A 20034-nucleotide genomic window follows, 5' to 3' on the forward strand; every position below is an offset into this window, starting at 1 on the left:
CGAAAGTGTATGGTGTTTGGACTATACTTTTATTTCATTCACTGTTAGCTTTGATTTGCCAAAACATCTAAGATATATTTTACATATTTATTCCAAAGTTATTTTATGGAAAGTTTATTGAAAATTTTATTAAACATTTTCACATATTTAAAATACTAAATAATATTTTTAAAAATATGTTTTAAATGTGTTTTATATCGAATATTTTAGAGTTGATATCAAATTATTTAAAAATATTTAAAAATGATTTTTTAAGCAATTTAATGTAAACCTCATCACAGGGCCTAAATTTTGTCCTAGCCGACTCGATATAAAAATGCTAAAACCAAGCTTGACTCACCCGTATTAAAATTTTTTATATTATTATTTTATATAAAATAAATATTAAAAATATAATACATCAAATACATTAAAACATTAAAATAAATGTTTCCCAACAAATTGAAAATATATTGAAAAAAATCTTTATACTTAAATAACACTAATTTAGTTGCAATTTAGCAAGCAAAAATCTCTAAAATAGTAGCAAACAGGGGCGAAGCCAGAACAAATTGTTAGGGGGGCGGATAAAATTTTAATTTTGTATAGTTTATATCTTTATAATTTATAAAGGATTAAATCGAATTTTTATAATTTTAGGGGGGACTAAAGTGTAATTTTTCCTTTATTAATTTAAAATTTTTTAAAAGATTTAAAGACTAAAAGAGCAAATTTACATTTTAGAAGGGGCCGAGGCCCATGCCAGCCCCTGGCTTCACCCCTGGTAGCAAAAGAAATATTTTATCTTAGCCTTAGCAAAAGAAAAGGTTATAATTTGTCTTTAAAAGATATCAATTCAAGTTAGTAAATTAAAAAAAAAAAAGAATCTTGACAAGTGAGACTATGATAGTATAAATAAGCAATTAGTGCCAAACCGGTATAAATTAATTATTGTGAAGCTTTTCTACTTTCTCTCAACTTTTAGAAAAGAATTTTAAAATCTCAACCCCTCTTAACATTTTTAACTGTAACATTCAAATCTTTGATGTTGTGTAGGTGGATGATATAACCATCACTGACAACATTGAATCTATGGTTAATCAGGTGATTTCATTTGTTGCTAGTAATTTTTCCATTAAAGATCTTAGTAGCTACATTACTTTTTGGATATTGAACTTAAATGTCTTGGTGGCTTGATTTTGTCTCAAGAAAATTACATTAATGAGCTTCCGAATAATGCCAACAAGTATGACTACAACCTTGCTAAGACACCTATGAGCAACAAAAAAGTACTATAGTTACGTGATAACTCTCCTCCTACTTATGTCACTCGCTATTGTTGGGTTCTTGGAAGGTTCTGAAATGAGTTCCCCCCGCCTCCCCACCACCGCTGGCCATATATTTTTCTTTGGTATAAGTCCTATCAGCTGGACTTCAAAAAAAAAAAAACGACAGTGGTTGACTTCGGCTAAACACTTACTGCAAAAACGACAGTGGTTGACTTCGGCTAAACACTTACTGCACGAACTAGGTGTCTTATTACCACTATCGCCCAATGTCTATTGCGACATTGTTGGGTTCTATATCTTAGTGAGAATATAGTTTTTCATACTCGAATGACACACGTGGTTTTTTTACTTTCACTATGTTCGCCATCACGTGCAAAACAACCAGCTTTGCGTGGTTCCATGTTCTTGCAATAGATAAGCTAACCAACACTATCATCAAAATCTTTGGCCAAACTAGCATTTGACTGAAATTTATCTAAGTTAGGTGTTGTTTCACGCTGCTCAACTTGAGAGGGGGTATTGGCACATGTCTTCAATCACAGAGTTATGATCTTCTTGCCACAACAAATTATGTTGCTAGACCAAGTCAAATATAATTGTTTACTTAACTATTTTTGTTTGTGACGATTGTTAATCCGTTTTAAATTATATCTGCTTTGTATTAGGAGCTATTAATGGATGTTATTTAATTCAACTTTGTATTTCAAGTGATTGAACTAATTAACACAATTTTCATTTTATCAAACCTCCAAGGGCATTTGAGTATTTTTCCCATTTGAAAATTACTTATTAACGTTACATATAAGATAAAATAATGCCAAGGCTACCATATCATCATCTAGGTTTAGGGTGGATTAAATCCAGAAAATTTGAATGAGTAAGTGCTAAACTGATAAAAGTTATAAAGGATGAGGACTAAATTTCGCATTTCTGCTTTTTAACGAAATGGTGTCAGGCCTGGAAATTGAGAAACGGGTGGCAACTGAAATTAGGCTTATCCCCAGACCCAATTAATATCATATGTATCCTTAATTCAGACCTAATACTCTGAAAGTGAGCCCAGTGGATTAAATTTTTTTAATGCATAAGTCCAAATCTTAGAATTAGGAGATCAATACCTATTGGACAAGAAAAATAGTTAATAAAAGTTTTATAAGTTTAAAATTAAAATTAATTTAAATAAAAATTAAATTATTTAAAAATTAATAAAATTAAATTTCTTCAAATTACATTTATAAATATAGACTAAAACTTATACTTTGAGATAGGTTGAATTTAGGTAAATAATGTCGAAAATACTACATACAAAGGCTTTAACTTATGAGCCTACAACTTTAATTAGATTTTTCATTATTTTTCTTCATAATTTCTTTATTCTATATTTTATTTTATTTTATTTTAGATTGTGAGGTTTGAAGATAGGGATATAATTAGAAATAAGCTACAAAATTATAAGATCACTTTTGGAATTTAAATATATATACATGTTTTAATACCACAACTTTTATATAAATGACACAAAAATCATATTTTAACTCAGAAAATAAAGTTATATATATTCAATGAAAAAATTTATTACTTAATATGAAATTCTTTTATGGATTTTAAAATTAAAATTAATAACTAATTAAGAATATAATTATATTAAAAATAAAATCAAACCACCCATAGTGTGGTCATATTCTTAGTACAGCATATATTCGATGATCACCAAAATACCATTGATTTCTAATTTCATAACATGGCAGTCCGTATCCCTATACTCAAGAAATCTTCTCACAAAAGTTATAAAAATCTGGAACTTGAGTGGAAGGTTATATACATAATACTTCTTAAATACACACAAAATTAAAATTTGATTGAGGCGGAGGATGATTGCCGAAAACCATAAATAACTATACGTCTCTAGAACAAAGGGAAAATTTTGAAAAAAAAAATCTAAAACCAAAAGGTTTGAATATTAATTACAGGATCAGAATTCAAGAGAGAGAGAGAGATATACACATCAACAATAGAAAACGGTGCCAAATGATGTAGGAATTGAGGCACCACCATCTATGACTGATCATAACCTAGTTCACCTCCGGAATACTTTGTAGCACTGGCTTCCATGAGCGAGGTTGCTCAAACTCAAACATATCTCCTCCTCCTCCACCCTTCACCATCCTGGCTAAGAGTAGCTGTTCAAGAGTCAAGCCCTGCATCTCCACCTTGTGCACCAACTGCTCCAGCTCCTTCTTTGAAATTGTTATCTTCACCTCTCTGGTATTTATTGCATCTGTCTTTCCACCAAAAAGTTGCCTCGTCTCCTTCTCCATAATGTTAATCTCATTATCACCATAATCTCCACCCATCTGAGATGACTGCAATGACCAGCTGGTCTCGTCATCAGCCCAAGTTGACTTTTCGCGTCTAATACAGTTCCCCATCTCTTTATTACCACTGCCTTCTTAATTAATTTGTATGAATAATAAAATTTTGTAGAGAGCAGAGCAGAGATTTTGGATAGGGAAGGGGGCGCAGTTTTTATAGAGAGGTAGAAGAGCGGTGGCAAAGGTTCCTTCCTGGAACGACAGGATCTTGAGCTACGGCCTTACGTGGAAACCTAATAGCTTGGTTGGTTGACCAAATTAAGATTACCCCGCTGTGAAATGAAGGGACCCTGTAGGAGGCTAACTAAGAAGGGATCAGCTTTAAGGTTTGAAGTATTGATTAGCTTTAACACGTAAGGGTGAAATTAAAGCAAATAGTGAAAATTTGGAGTGTGAAATGGATTAAGAGAGGGATCTTTTGGATCGAGGAAAAAAGGTGGTGTGAACAAAATGCATGTTATTGGAATCTTTGACATATTTGCCCTTTTCACCCCTCACGTTGGTGCATGTTGCCATGCTTTGCTTGAGAAACAACTATCTGTTTTAATTTCCTTTTATGTTTAATGATATTCCATTTACACGCGCTACTAGTTTTTTTTTTAATGGTTGATGCATGGAGTTGTATTTCTCAATAATTTCAAGGATAAAGTTAAAAATTTATTCTAAAAAATTATATTACATTATTAATTTTAGAGAAGATCAAAGCTACAAAATTCTATTTATTTGAATGATTAAAAGATTTAGAATAAAAATTAAATGCTTGATAGAAATTATTAATTAAATTACCCTATTTTATTAAGGGTGCCGATCCTAATTTCTTAATTTTCAAAATTTAAATGTATGTTGTTTTTATTGAAAGTGCAATGATAAGATCATTGCACCCACTTGTTGATTAAGGTTCCTATATTTAGTCCATATAAATTATTATTTGATTAAATTATGTCGTAAAACATGCCTATTCTACCACGTCAGCTAACTTTATTCAATTTACATTAATATATTGACTACTGACGAAGCCGAAAAAAAAAAGGAAAAAGTCTGATTAAAAACATACGAAATTGGAATGTTTAAAGAATCGGGTCGGTCGATTAATTTAATCAGTTCGATCAATTCATTTAGTTTAATTAAATAAATTATTAAAAATTTGTAAACAATTAAAATATATATATTAAAAATTCAGTTAAATCGATTTTTATCTAGTTTAATCGGTTTTAACTAATTTCTAGATCAATAGATTTAATACCCTTCTCTAGACTGATTTCAAATTCGAATCAAACAACTTTGATATTCATGAACATTTTAAAATCAATTAATTAATATTTATGAAAATATTTTTATAAGAAAAAATTGAGTTATGAAGTATACAATACTAATGTATGAGAATATATTAGCAACTTGGATAAATATGGCATTAACTTCTTTAATTGGCACAAACTGATGGTGCATCTAAATATAAAAATATATAAATTCCAGGGAAGTTATGGTTGTTTCATCAAAACAACGTGAAAGAAAGATGCAAATCCAAGTTCATACAAAATAAATATTTCATTTTTCTATTAGTTGATCGGTCATCCATGTTGCTTTTCTTGCTTAAATTTTGCATGCAACCACCTCATTTTTGCCTATATTTTACATGTCAATCATATATACATTTTTCCTTAATTTGTTTTTACCTTCAATTCAGTGTCAGAAATTAATGCCCACAGGAAATTATAGCAAACAATATGCAATGATAATTACTCAATTTTTATAATTAAAAAAACATAAATATGATAAGATAATAATAAAATTATATAATAATATGAAATAAAAATTTAAATTCGTTTTTTCAATTAAATATTTTTTATTTTATATCCTGTCAAATTTGAACATGTATTTCACTGTGCTAAACACATATTTGGCACCTAAATACTCTGTCCATGTGGTTGTATGAGGTGGGTAGTCAAATTCATGTTAATTAAATTAAGCAGAGATTACCTGAAAAGAAGGTCAATCCATCATCGATGCATGCACTTTCTCCATCTGCAGTTCCGTATCAATTTGATACTCCTTATGCCCTAATTTAGTAACTTGTATGATCCAAGTTTGAAGTTATATCACGTGTATATATATATATATATATATGTATAAACGCATTAGGTGAAAATTGTATATCACGAATTTATAAAGAACTAATATAAAATTTACAGTAAAATTAAGATAATGAAGATTATAATAGCTTAATTTGCCTTTACATTTTATTATCCATTTATATTTTTTAATTATATAAAAGATAAAAATAATTTTAAAATAATATTTGTTATTTTATAAAAATAATGAATTTCTGATAATTTTACAATTGAGTTGGAACTCTGTTGATAAATGATACCAACTGAATTAAACTCTTAAACATAGTATAAATATACATAATGGTCTTATTATAAATTTTATTTATCTACGAAAATTAAGAAGTAACTTTCACTACTTTAATTTATTAGAATTTGGTTATTCTACTTTAATAAAATTAAGAAGTTACGTAAAATTACAGGGTTGATTTTACTAATTCTTTGCATAAAATTATTCAATTGATGATTTTCTAGTTAATGATTTGACGGTGAAGTTTAATGATGTTATTTAATTAGATCAACAATTTTAATTTTTGTAAAGTACAATTTTAATTTTAATTTTGAAATTCAATCATCTTATTTTTTATTTCAAAGAATTTAATCTCTTTATTTTTATTTAAAATTACAAGTTTAATTGTTAACACTGTTAAAGTTTTTCAGTTAAATTTAAGTCCATTCCAACATTAACCAAATGATTTTTTATATATATATTTGAAAATGTCATACCAATAAATTTTGGGTAAACTACTAAAATAGTCACTTTTGTTTCTCTTAGGTTACATTTTAGTCACTTATGTTTAAAATATTACGTTTTAGTTACTTATGTTATCGTGTTGTAACATTTTATTTCTCTCTGGTTTGTTCTGCCATTCTCCCCTATAAATCATTAGGATTCATTTTCAATAGAATCCTCCACATTCATAGGTTCCGTTGTCCCCATCGCTCTCGATTAATGCTTAGGTTTGAATTCTCCAATGGAGCCTTAATTTAAATTTAATATTTCTATTTATTTAATAAAATAAAAATAATATTTGTTCTTAAGTCAACCTTCTCAGTCTTTATTGACTTAAGTTAAGGCTCTTGATTTTTTCTTCAATGAATAGATTTTTTTCTTCAATGAATCTCTATTTTTGTTTATCTTTTGTTTATCTCTTTCTCTCATCCTTCTATTTATCCATATACTTTTTATTTTGATTCACAATTTCGATCTATTCATAATCAGATTGGTTTTGTCTTTTACTTAATGCAAAAAAAATTCAAGGTGTAACGATAAGCTGACATAGCATGTTAAATCATCATTTCAAACAAAAAATTTAGGCTAAATTATACATTGGTCCCTATTTTTTTTCGTTTTTAGTATCTTTTTTTCTTTTACGTTAAAAGAGATAGAAAATGGAGGAAAATAGATAGAGAATTAGAAGAGAATGGGAAAAAAGAAAAGAAAAAAAAAGTTAAAAGAACATAAAAGAAAAAAAATTTACTCAAAACGAAAAAATATGGGGACCAATTGTATAATTTAACCTTTTTTTTAAATGATAATTTAATGTACCACATCAACTTACCATTACACCGTAAATGACTTAGTGACTAAAATGTTACAATACGAGAACGTAAGTGGCTAAAACATAACATTTCAAACATAAATGACTTACTAATGTTTTTGTAACGGCCTAATTTTCTGTGGTGTCGGAAATGGTGATTTGAGATCACTAAATTCGACAAATAGGATTGAACAAGATAGTAATTTAATATTTATGAGTCAAGTAAGAATTTAGAAGAATTTGTGAAATGGTGAAATTAGTGAATTAAAAGAATTTATTAGGTCAAACGGGTCAAAAATGAGGTATCGAGACCTCAAAGTTGAAAATCGAGCTATAAATATTTTTATAAATATTTATGGAGTGTCATTGAGTTAGTATTAAAGTTTCGTTAGAAAATTTTAACGTTTGGATGGCTAATTAATTAAAAGGACTAAATTGAAAATAGCGCAAAATTTGTTAAATTGTGAGTAAATAGCTTAAGTATTTAAAAAGATGGATTTAAAGAGCAATTAGACCCAAAGGTTAATGGCTGGACGGTTTGGGTATGAAATAAGCAAGAAAACAATGTGAACAAGGGGCAAAATTGGAAATAGCATAAAAGTTAATAGTTAAATAATGATGTAATTGAAAAATCTAGACATTTCTTCATATTTTCTCAGATAAAACGCCATAGAAGGTCTGGAGAAAGCTGGTTTTTCATATTTTACATCATGTGAGTTTAATTCTTACTTTTCTTGATAATTTTTATGTTTTTATGACTTTTACAATTAGGTCCACTTGTAGAATTCATTAGTTTTTGATTTTATGGGTGAAATTGGAAGTTACCCTCGATGGATAAGGGAATTTTATGATGAATTATTATGAAATTTAAGTTCTAATTTCATATTAAGGTGGTTTTATTAAGTGATTTTGATAGGAAATGATACTTAGGACCTAATTGTGAAAAAGTTGTGAATTGAAGGTTTCTGTTGAAATTAAGAATATAAAAGGTTTTGAAATAGTTTATAATGATAAAATAAAGTGTTAATTGAGAAAAATTAGTTCAATTGATGGGTGAATTGAGCAGGGACTAAATTGTGAAAACTGTAAATTTTGGGGTAAAAGTGCAATTTCGAAATTTGAACAGCATAAATTGTGAAGTGAAATAGAATTGAAATGGATGCTAATGAAGGAATGATTTTATAATTATAGATTAAGAAAACGAACTGAATCGTGGAAAGGAGAAAATTCAAGAATAGTCCCTGAATTTCTACGACTTTTGCAAATTAGTCCAGGTAAGTTCATATGGCAAAGTTCAATGTTTTGATATGAAAATATTATGATTGTTAAAGTATTGAAGCTCCGATTTCATTGATGCGAGAAAAAGAACTCAAAAATATGATTTATGGATTCATGAATCAGTGGTATAATGAGAATGTGCGAGAAAGAAATCAGACTACACAACCTCCTCCCCCTATCTCAACATCTGTAGTACCCCCGGTTGCTCCTCCACCTCCTCCGACAACTGAATCTGGCAAACGTTCTCCATTTGAAAAGCTCGAGAAAACATGGGGTGAAGAATTTGGGAAGAACAGATGATGACCCGTTAAAGTTGAATATTGGTTACAAAGTATAATGAGGGTTTTAAGCAAATGGCGTGCTCACCAGATGATTACTTAATATGTGCCGTGTCATTATTGAAAGAAGAAGCTTATAACGGTGGGAAACAATAGAAGTCATTGTATTAACCGAAAAGATCACTTGGGAATTTTTCAAAATGAATTTAAGAAGAAATATGTCAGTAGAAGATATCCGGATAAGAAGAAAGAGAATTTCTCGACTTGCATGACGGAAACAAGTCGGTGGCTGAATATGAAAGAGAATTTGTTTATCTGAGCAAATATGCTCGAGATATAATACCCACAGAAGAAGAAATGTGTATCAGATTTGAATAAGGGCTTAATGATGAAATTAAAATGATGATAGGGGGCATTGAGATACGAGAATTTGTTGTTCTATCAGATCGTGCTCAGAAGCTTGAAAAGTATATAATAAAAAGATGCAACGAGATAGAAGAAGTAAAGAATCTTTCAAAAGAAGTACATCTAAGTCATTTTATTCATGATTGTCCCCAATTACAAGTAGAAGAAGTGGAACACAGGGAGAAACAGAAAATTCTTCCTTAAAAAGGAAGACGCTCTGGTCAGAGCAGTGGTACAAGGGCTACTCGTTCGGGTATGAAAGATACTGCTAGCCGATCAGAAGTTAGGGCTCCTGCTCGTACTTATGCCATTCGAGCGAGAGAAGAAGCAACAGCTCCAGATGTAATTGCTGGTACTTTCTATCTTTATGATGTTCCTGTGTATGCTTTAATAGACCCTGGGTCTACTCATTCATATATTTGCACTATGTTAGCATCTGAAAAGAACTTATTTGTTGAGCCTACTGATTATGATGTACAAGTTACAAATCCGTTAGGTCAAAGTGTGGTAGTTAATTTAATATGTCATAACTGTCCACTGAAAGTTAAGGGCTGTGATTTCCCCGCTGATTTGATGCTGCTACCCTTTCGTGAATTTGATATTATCTTGGGCATGGACTGGTTAATGAAACATGACGCGGTAGTGAATTGTCGAGAAAAACGAATTAGCTTGAAATGTCAAACAGGAGATATTGTTTTGGTTGAGTCTGGGAATTTGGATGACATGGTTAGAATGATTTCCTTTATGTCTGCTCAGAAATTGTTGCGTAAAGGAAATGAGGCTTATTTAGCCTATATTCTTGATACTCGAAGTTCTAAATCAAAGTTAGAGCAACTATCTGTTGTAAATGAATTCATGGATGTATTTCCTAAAGAATTACCAGGTTTACCACCCGATAGAGAAGTTGAGTTCGTGATAGATGTGCTTCCAAGAACAGCTCCCATATCAGTGACACCGTATAGAATGGCTCCAGCAGAATTAAGAGAGTTAAAAGCGCAGTTGCAAGAACTGTTAGACAATATGTCACCATGGGGTGCACCTGTCTTATTTGTGAAAAAGAAGGATGGTTCATTAAGGCTGTGCATAGATTACAGGCAGCTGAATAAGGTAACAATTAAAAATAAATATCCTTTGCCTCGTATTGATGATTTATTCGATCAGCTTAAGGATGCTACAAGAGTTTTCAAAAATAGATCTCGGATCCGGGTATTATCGCTTAAAGGTAAAGGAATGTGATGTACCGAAAACAGCTTTTAGAACTCGGTATGGTCATTATGAGTTCTTAGTTATGCCATTCGGTTTGACAAATGCTCCTGCTGCTTTTATGGATTTAATGAATCGAATTTTCCAGTCTTACCTGGATAGATTTGTGGTTGTGTTTATTGACGATATCTTGATCTATTCAAAGACGAATCCGAGTATGCTCAAGACTTGAGAATTGTACTACGATATTAAGGAAAAACAGTTATATGCAAAATTTAGTAAATGTGAATTTTGGCTTCATGAAGTGGGATTCTTGGGTCACATTGTGTCAGTTGATGGTATACGGTAGATCCGAGTAAGGTGTCAGCGGTGATTAATTGGAAAACTCCAAAGAATGTTACGGAAGTGCGAAGTTTCCTTGGATTAGTTGGTTACTATCGTCGATTTGTGAAAGATTTTTCACTGATTGCTTCACCGATAACTAAATTATTACAGAAGAATGTTGAGTTTGTATGGTCTGATGAGTGCCAACAAAGTTTTGATCAATTAAAGAAAATGTTGACAGAGGCTCCGGTGTTAACTCAGCCTGAATCAGGTGTGCCATATGTAGTATATAGTGATGCGTCTCTGAATGGTTTAGGTTGTGTATTGATGCAGTCAGGAAAAGTTGTAGCATATGCTTCTCGACAGTTGAAACCACATGAGAGGAACTACCCTACACATGATCTTGAATTAGCTGCCATAGTATTTGCTTTAAAATTTGGAGACACTACCTATATGGAGAGAAATGTTATGTGTATACAGGACCATAAAAGTTTGAAATATTTAATGTCGCAGAAAGAGCTGAATTTGAGACAGAGGCGATGGTTAGAGCTGTTGAAAGATTACGATCTTATCATTGATTATCATCCGGTAAGGCAAATGTAGTGGCAGATTCACTTAGTCGGAAATCATCATTATTTGCTCTTCGGCGTTAAATGCTCATTTGTCTCATTAATGAAAATGGTTCTATATTAGCTGAATTAAAGACAAAACCAGATTCTTTCAATGAATTCGGGAATTGCAAGATGAAGATCCGAAGTTGGTGTTGAAATGACAAATGGTTCGGGATAATTTGAACTTAGATTACTCTATTGATAATAGTGGTATGTTATACCATCGTAATAGAATTTGTGTCCCGAATAATCTAGAATTGAAGAAGGATATCTTATCGAGGCTCATAGTAGTATGTACTCGATTCATCCGGGTAGTACGAAGATGTATTGTGATTTGAAAAAAATGTATTGGTGGCCTGGTATGAAACGGGAAATTTGTGAATTTGTGGCAAAATGTTTAATCAGTCAACAGGTAAAAGCTGAATATCAAGTGCCTCTGTGTTTGTTACAACCCGTAATGATTCCGAATGGAAGTGGGAACATGTGACGATGGATTTTGTATCTGGATTGCCGGTGACTCAAGAAAAAAGATTCGATTTGGGTGATAGTAGATGATTCACTAAATCAGCATTTTATTCCGTCGAACAGATTTTTCACTTGATAAGTTAGCGAAATTATATGTGTCGAAATTGTGAGATTACATGGGGTGCCAACATCAATTATTTCGATCGAGATCCGAGGTTTACTTGAGATTTTGGAATAAACTACAGGAAGCTTTAGGTACTAAGTTAAAATTTAGTACGACTTTTCACCCTCGATGATGGACAATCGAGCGAGTGATTGATTTTGGAAGATATGTTAAGGTGTTGTATACTGAGTTCGATGGCGCTAGGAAAGGTATTTACCTTTAGTGAATTTGCTTATAATAACAGTTATCAAGCTAGTATCAAAATGGCACCGTTTGAAGCTCAGTATGGAAGGAAGTGCAGAACCCGTTGTATTGGTCGAATTAAGTGAATCGAAATTAGTCGAGTGGATTTAATTCGGAAACCAAGAGAAAGTTCGATTATTCGGGAAAGTTTGAAAGTCGCTCCGATCGTCAAAAGTCGTATGCTGATTTGAAAAGAAGAGATATAGAGTTCAATGTGGGTGATCGTGTGTTCTTGAAAGTTTCTCCGTGGAAGAAAGTTTTACGGTTTGGTAGAAAAGGAAAGCTTAGTCCACGATTTATCGGACCATCTGAAATTATTGAGAGGATCGGTCCGGTAGCTTATAGATTGGCCTTGACTCGAACTTGAGAAGATCCATAATGTATTTCATGTATCTATGTTGAGACGATATAGATCAGACCCTTCACATGTGATTCCTCATCTTGAGATAGAGCTACAATCGATATAACTTATTCGGAGGAACCAGTGAAAATATTAGCTCGGGAAGTTAAAGAACTACGGAATAAACGAAAACCGTTAGTAAAAGTGTTATGGCATCGACATGGATTGGAGGAGGCAACCTGGGAAACAAAGGAGTCAATGAGATCACAGATCCAAATCATTTTGGGTAACAAATTTCGAGGACGAAATTTTTAAAGGGGAGAGTTATAACTACTAATTTTCGTGGTGTCGGAAATGGTGATTTGAGATCACTAAATTCGACAAATAGGATTGAACAAGATAGTAATTTAATATTTATGAGTCAAGTAGAATTTAGAAGAATTTGTGAAATGGTGAAATTAGTGAATTAAAAGAATTTATTAGGTCAAGCGGGTCAAAAATGAGGTATCGAGACCTCAAAGTTGAAAATTGAGCTATAAATATTTTTATAAATATTTATGGAGTGTCATTGAGTTAGTATTAAAGTTTCAGTTAGAAAATTTTAACGTTTGGATGGCTAATTAATTAAAAGGACTAAATTGAAAATAGTACAAAATTTGTTAAATTGTGAGTAAATAGCTTAAGTATTTAAAAAGATGGATTTAAAGAGCAACTAGACCCAAAGGTTAATGGCTGGACGGTTTGGGTATGAAATAAGCAAGAAAACAATGTGAACAAGGGGCAAAATTAGAAATAGCATAAAAGTTAATAGTTAAATAATGATGTAATTGAAAAATCTAGACATTTCTTCATATTTTCTCAGCCAAAACGCCATAGAAGGTCTGGAGAAAGCTGGTTTTTCATATTTTTACATCATGTGAGTTTAATTCTTACTTTTCTTGATAATTTTTATGTTTTTATGACTTTTACAATTGGGTCCACTTGTAGAATTCATTAGTTTTTGATTTTATGGGTGAAATTGGAAGTTACCCTGGATGGATAAGGGAATTTTATGATGAATTATTATGAAATTTAAGTTCTAATTTCATATTAAAGTGGTTTTATTAAGTGATTTTGATAGGAAATGATACTTAGGACCTAATTGTGAAAAAGTTGTGAATTGAAGGTTTCTGTTGAAATTAAGAATATAAAAGGTTTTGAAATAGTTTATAATGATAAAATAAAGTGTTAATTGAGAAAAATTAGTTCAATTGATGGGTGAATTGAGCAGGGACTAAATTGTGAAAACTATAAATTTTGGGGTAAAAGTGCAATTTCGAAATTTGAACAGCATAAATTGTAAAGTGAAATAGAATTGAAATGGATGCTAATGAAGGAATGATTTTATAATTATAGATCAAGAAAACGAACTGAATCGTGGAAAGGAGAAAATTCAAGAATAGTCCCTGAATTTCTACAACTTTTGCAAATTAGTCCAGGTAAGTTCATATGGCAAAGTTCAATGTTTTGATATGAAAATCTTATGATTGTTAAAGTATTTTATTGTTGATGAATACTATCAATTTGCATTAACTAATGAATAATGTGTAACTAAAAGTATAAATTAGTAGGAACAATGGATTTGAGTGCTTCTATTCTGTGACCCTGATGAATTGACGAAAAATATGTGATAAGTGTGCTCGTTTAAGACCATAGCTGGGCTATGGCATCGGTGCAATGTGATAATGTGACTCCGTATAAGACCATAGCTGGGCTATGGCATCGGTATAATGTGATAATGTGATTCCGTATAAGACCATGTCTGGGATATGGCTTCGGTATGATATGTGAATCGTGTAAGACCATGGCAAGGCTATGGCTTCGGTGTGTGATGCGTAACAATGTGAAAGTCCATAGTTTACTATGGCAATGTGATAATGAAGCACTCAATTCCCTTATTGTTCCTTAAATTGACAATGAAGTAAATGAGAAATGAGCCTAAGGGAGTTAAATTGTGAGTAGCCATATGGAAATTATTCCAATGAGTTATTAATGAAATTGTGATTTGGAGGATGAAATAGTTAAACTAATAGATATAAGATTGTGTACGATATTTGATATGATTTGTGTTTATATGCCTATGAGCTTACTAAGCTTCAATAAGCTTACTTGTGTGTGTTTAATATTTTTATGTAGATTGACTTGAAGTGAAGTGGGTAGATCGGATCAACACAACAGGGCACACTATTCAGATCAATTCTGGTAGTTTTTGTTTTATGTTTAAAGATTTATATGGCATGTATAGAGTTTGAATGAATTGAAGTAAATATGTTATGAACTAGTTAACAATATTTGTACTAAAACAGTTTTTGGTAAGTAGCGGTAGTTTGACTTTGAAAATTCACCATAAATTGTGGAAATTGAGTTAAGGGCTGGGAAAAAAATGAGATTAAAGCCTAATGAGTCTAGTTTCATATAGAGGAAACGGTGCATGCAATTGGATTTTATGTTGTGAGATATTTAAATTGTGGTGAGACAGAGTCTAAATGACTTCGAGTTCCCCTGTTCTGATTTTAGAAAATCATTAAAAATTGCACAAAAATAATTATGAGTCATACTATATATGTATGGATCCCTCATTGGGTCTATTTTTAAGAGAAACAAACGGCATGGTTATTTGAATTTTGTACAGAGAGAAATTTGGTTCGTAGTGCACAGGGGTCAAAGTAGCCAAACCCTGAAACAGGGGAGGATTTAACTAATAAACTGTACTAATTGGACCAACCAAAAAATATAAAAAAAATGGTAAGTATATATATGAGTATAAATTCGGGGAAAATTTACAGATTTGGGTTTCGAGTTTTATTACTCGAGATATGAATTATTTAGCAACTATGACGCAGTTGGACAGCTTGTCTGAAAAGTATGATATAAATTATCTAAATTTGGTTAAGTGCTCAAATAAGTTTAGTAGTGCCTTGTGCTCGACTCCGGCAACGGTCTCGGGTAAGGGGCGTTACAGTTTTTTACTTGAAAAACATCTTTGGAATATTACTGTTGGGCATTACTTTTGGGATAAAGATAAGGCATAATGACAAATTTAGCCATTAGCATAAGGAATTAAATCGTTATTTTTAATGAAAATACTAACTAAAATGTCAAATTTATATGCATGGCAACCGACATGTTAATTCACATATACTTCATGCTAGTTTTTGAATTTTTATGAAATTTTAATTTTTTTAAGTTTTAAATATTTTTATAGCTATTAAAATATTTATTGATGTGACATACAAAACAAATATTGCAATATTAACATGAGTCACATTTAGACTCTTTCCAATGCCAAATATAATTAAAAATTAATATTTTAGTTAACATTTCGTTAAAAAAATTACCTTTCAAAAATAAGAATCAAATTGACAAATATATATATATATATATATATATATATAAACATCCACAAATAAATGTATTATTATGCCTAAAAACAATTTCAGATGCTTGACTTTTAGAATTAAAATTGCGGTTAAAATTGTTTTACCACCCAAATGGAAAAGTTTTGCATTGAGGTGAAATTAACAAAAACATCTTTATTTATTTTAATTATTTATAAAATATTTAAATATTAAATTAAATTATATTTAATGTATTAGTAGGTGTTTGAAAATTTAGATACGTAGGTAGTCATCCAATGGGCTTTCATGTCTTTGCCGCTCCTCTTGATGTGGGCTTAAGCGGTTTGTGTTATGTTTGCAATGGCATAGCTTCACCTAGATTAGTTACTATATAATCTCTTCAAGATGTTATCAATAAAATTATTTAAAATAATTTATTATTATATTAAATTATTTAATTAAAATTTATAGTTATAATTAATATTTTAAAACATTCCATGTATATTTATTTTACAAGTAGTTTATATTAATTATTTAAATGAATATTTAAAATTTATATTTTATGTATAATTATATTAAATTATTTAAATATCATCTAAATTAATTTATTTTTAGTTTTCAACGTCATGCTTAAAATGTATTTTTAAATTTTCACTCAATTTTTATAATAATATAAAACTTTTCAAATTAAAAATCATAAAATTTCATATCACTTTTCAAAAACACTTTTAACAAATAAGCTTTTCAAAAGTAGTTTCCAACTCTAACAGCTCTTAATTAATTTAATATATATCACTTGAGGTAGGGATGAAAATTAGAAATTCAAAAATTTAAAAATTAAAAATGATGAAATTGAAGAACAATGAGTAATAAAACCTAGATTATCTAACATAATAACAAAATTTGATTTAACAAATTTAATTGCTATTGTTAGATTATGACTGAAATTTTAAATTCAAAAATTCAGGGATTAAAATTGATTAAATTAGAATATATGAACTAACTTCGTAACTTATGCATAATATAAATACCATATAGCTCAGTGACATTGACATGGTTGTCAATACAGGAGGAAATGTGTGAGTATTTATATTGAAATTTTTATCTTTTAATACTTAAAAATATAATATTGACAAATATGTTTATATTAAAATTTTTATCTTTTACTACTTTTATGTAAAATCTTTAAATAAAATAAATTGAATTACGAAGAATACAACCTAAGATTTATAAAGGTTAGTATTCAAACCTTTTAGCAGCCGACCTACGATTCATTCCCTTAATAAATTTGGTATGATGTGAAATCACAATATTTAAGTGAAATGAAGGAATGGAAAAGGGCTCCTGCATGAATAATCCAATTTTAAAATTTAAAAGAACTAAGTAGTAAATAGCTCAGCTTCAAAGCTATATGATTATTGGTGAGAATTTTCTTGCTACGACCAAAGAAGCTTTAACGTTTCTAGATGAAAATTAATTTGGTTAATTATGCTTTTCACATCACCCTTGCCAAATTGTCTCAGCTATTACGTTAGATGGTCTATAGGGCTGTAGACTTTATTAGATATAGCAAATCAAAGCGGATAACATCTCTTGCAATGTTTAGGATATCATGTGGAAGCAGCAGTCGATGATCCTATAAAGTAACATCAGTAATGGAAGGCTTTCAAATGGTTTTGGGGATAAATTGCTATTAGAAATGTTGCTTAAGATGCAAATTGAACTCAAGTTATCTAACAAACGAAAAGAAAAAACAATTTAGATGAGTAATAAAAGAAAACTCTAGATGCTATGGCGTGATCATTGTCCCTATCGTTCTCTTCACCCTAGTCCCACCTTAAACTTCCATGTCTGCAATTATTAGTCTTCAAATCGTGAATAGTCTCTTGTTGAAAAACATAACCTAATTTCCAGTGCCTCTATTGGCAAATACTTTGAACTATTCACCATATATCAGGCATAATATCAGCTTCCTAGTGAAGTCCAATCTTAATTTGCCATGACCCACACGAACAGCCACTTGTGTATGAGAAGTTAAGATATCATAGCAGTAAGACTCTTTGAGCTTGAATCTTGATGACCTCATCCCCATACTTGTGCTATCATGTCATCCAAAGCAGAACTATCTTTCATTATCTACTGACACACGAAATATTACGTTTCAAATATCCAGAATAGTCAGTGGAAACCCCAACTTCCTTCTTATACTCAAACTCAGATAACATGTCGTATCCAAAACTAATGGGTTAGGAAGAAACTTATTGGCCTCCACTTTACTTTAATGATTGATTATTTTGGGCTGATTTGCATGGGCTGAAAAGCCTGTGAACAGTTTCTACCTAATTTCTACTTCCATGGCTACGGGTATGAAAGTTCGAGTTCATAATTATGCAAATGTATTCATTCATCGAGGCATCTGCTCGCTGTGACTTATTATGACATGAAACCAAACATATCTGCTATGCAATTACAGGGAATGGGACATAGCTTCAGGTTTATCTGTTGACAACAAATGAAGGTTTTGGCCTTATATGTCGCCATATCATTGGAATAAACTTATGCAACAGAGGTTAAAGTCAGCAAATTCAATCATCCACAGAAGATTTAGAACATTAAGGTTAACTTATATTTTGTTGGTTCTAGCCATATAAATGGCATTCATATCTGGATTTTCAGTTAATTCCGTGGATCAAAGTAATTGAGAAGGCACACCTAAAGGTATATGAAATGACATCAAATATATGTGATTAATTTAAGCAGAAGGTGACTTTTGATTTGATCTGCCTTGGGGCCTAGTTACACTCATCAGATGATAAGATAACAAGCGATGTTATAGGCCAAATAAGAGGGCATAGTGCATTGTACTCATGATTAATGAAAGAAAACCCACCCTCAATTAAGAAATGGACTTGCCACCAGCACTAGAATCACAAAGGTCCAGGTGCCACTACACCATGCAAAGTGGGTGGAGCACTTCTCCAGTAACTGGTAAACGATTGTAACCTCATGTAAAAAAATCTTCTATTAACTGATACCAGGTGGTAACAGTTAATTGATATGACCCGAGAGTGACTTTACGCACCCATCATGCAGTTGTTTAGACGTTTTCAAATACATGGAGGGACTCTAGTTAAAGTAACGACTTTTAACCTATAACCGGTGACACAGACATGGGTTCAATCCAACTACATTTATGATTAATTAGGTCAACAATTCATGTTAGTTTTATATCTAACATTTCTGATTGTCTTAATACGAGAAAAGTAGTAGAAAAGGAGAAGCAATTATGAAAGCCACCCTTGACGGTTCAATTAGAAGCGGACATAGGGTCAAGCAAGACAGTCCCTTTATGTTTTGGAAAGGTAAGATTCTTGCCATTCCATTATTTTATAATAGCAGCTTTGATTAATATCGGTTCTTTATTGAATAAATTACAAAGCTATATTGTAATTAATACTTGTATCACAAGAAAAAGATGCTTTTTTTTTAATTAAACAAAAAGATTCTTTTTCAACACTAAACTATACATTGTGGGTTAATTGTTTATGTTTTAATTAATTATAATAATAGAAATAAACATTGGATTTCATGTAACAGTACTGAAAACTATTGCAAATGGTATTACCTTGTTGGCATGTTGAAGCAAAATATTAGGAATCAAAGTACTTGACCTATAAAAAAAAAGGATTGGTTTAATTAGTAATGTATATTAATACACATGATTCTTTATTTTATTTTATTTTATTCTTGAATATACAGATATACCGGGATCTGCCATTACGTTGTCATGGAAAATAATGAAAAATGGCTGCATTTGCGACAGTACATTGTCATATACTACAGCTGCATTCGACAGTACTATGTCATATTTTTTAAGATTGTAAGTTTAACATACCAAAACAGTTCAATCTGTTCAAGCAGTTATTCTTAAAAGAGAATTTATATATTTATATTAGAATTAGGGTTTTCACAGTCTGCAGCATTTCTTTTATTTTTAAGCAGCATGCTTTGCAAAAAAAAAAAAAGGAAAACTTTGTTTTTTAATAATATGAGAAGTGATA

At 30.8% G+C, this 20034-nt stretch overlaps 1 protein-coding gene and 1 long non-coding RNA gene across 2 annotated transcripts; one reads left to right on the forward strand and one right to left on the reverse strand.

Moving 5' to 3' along the window:
* Nucleotides 1–2967: 2967 nt before the first annotated feature.
* LOC108452461 (uncharacterized) lies at nt 2968–3994 on the reverse strand. Its single transcript, XM_017750250.2, has one exon. It carries the CDS (start codon nt 3695–3697, stop codon nt 3341–3343), a length of 357 nt encoding a protein of 118 aa, XP_017605739.1. The 5' UTR covers nt 3698–3994; the 3' UTR covers nt 2968–3340.
* A 9442-nt stretch (nt 3995–13436) lies between these two features.
* Nucleotides 13437–14961, forward strand: LOC128292758 (uncharacterized). The gene is made up of 3 exons (XR_008282666.1): nt 13437–13512; nt 13992–14074; nt 14772–14961. It is a non-coding gene; the product is annotated as an uncharacterized LOC128292758 (long non-coding RNA).
* The last annotated feature ends 5073 nt before the right edge of the window (nt 14962–20034 follow it).

Source organism: Gossypium arboreum, chromosome 5, assembly GCF_025698485.1.
Source record: "Gossypium arboreum isolate Shixiya-1 chromosome 5, ASM2569848v2, whole genome shotgun sequence".
NCBI lineage: Eukaryota > Viridiplantae > Streptophyta > Magnoliopsida > Malvales > Malvaceae > Gossypium > Gossypium arboreum.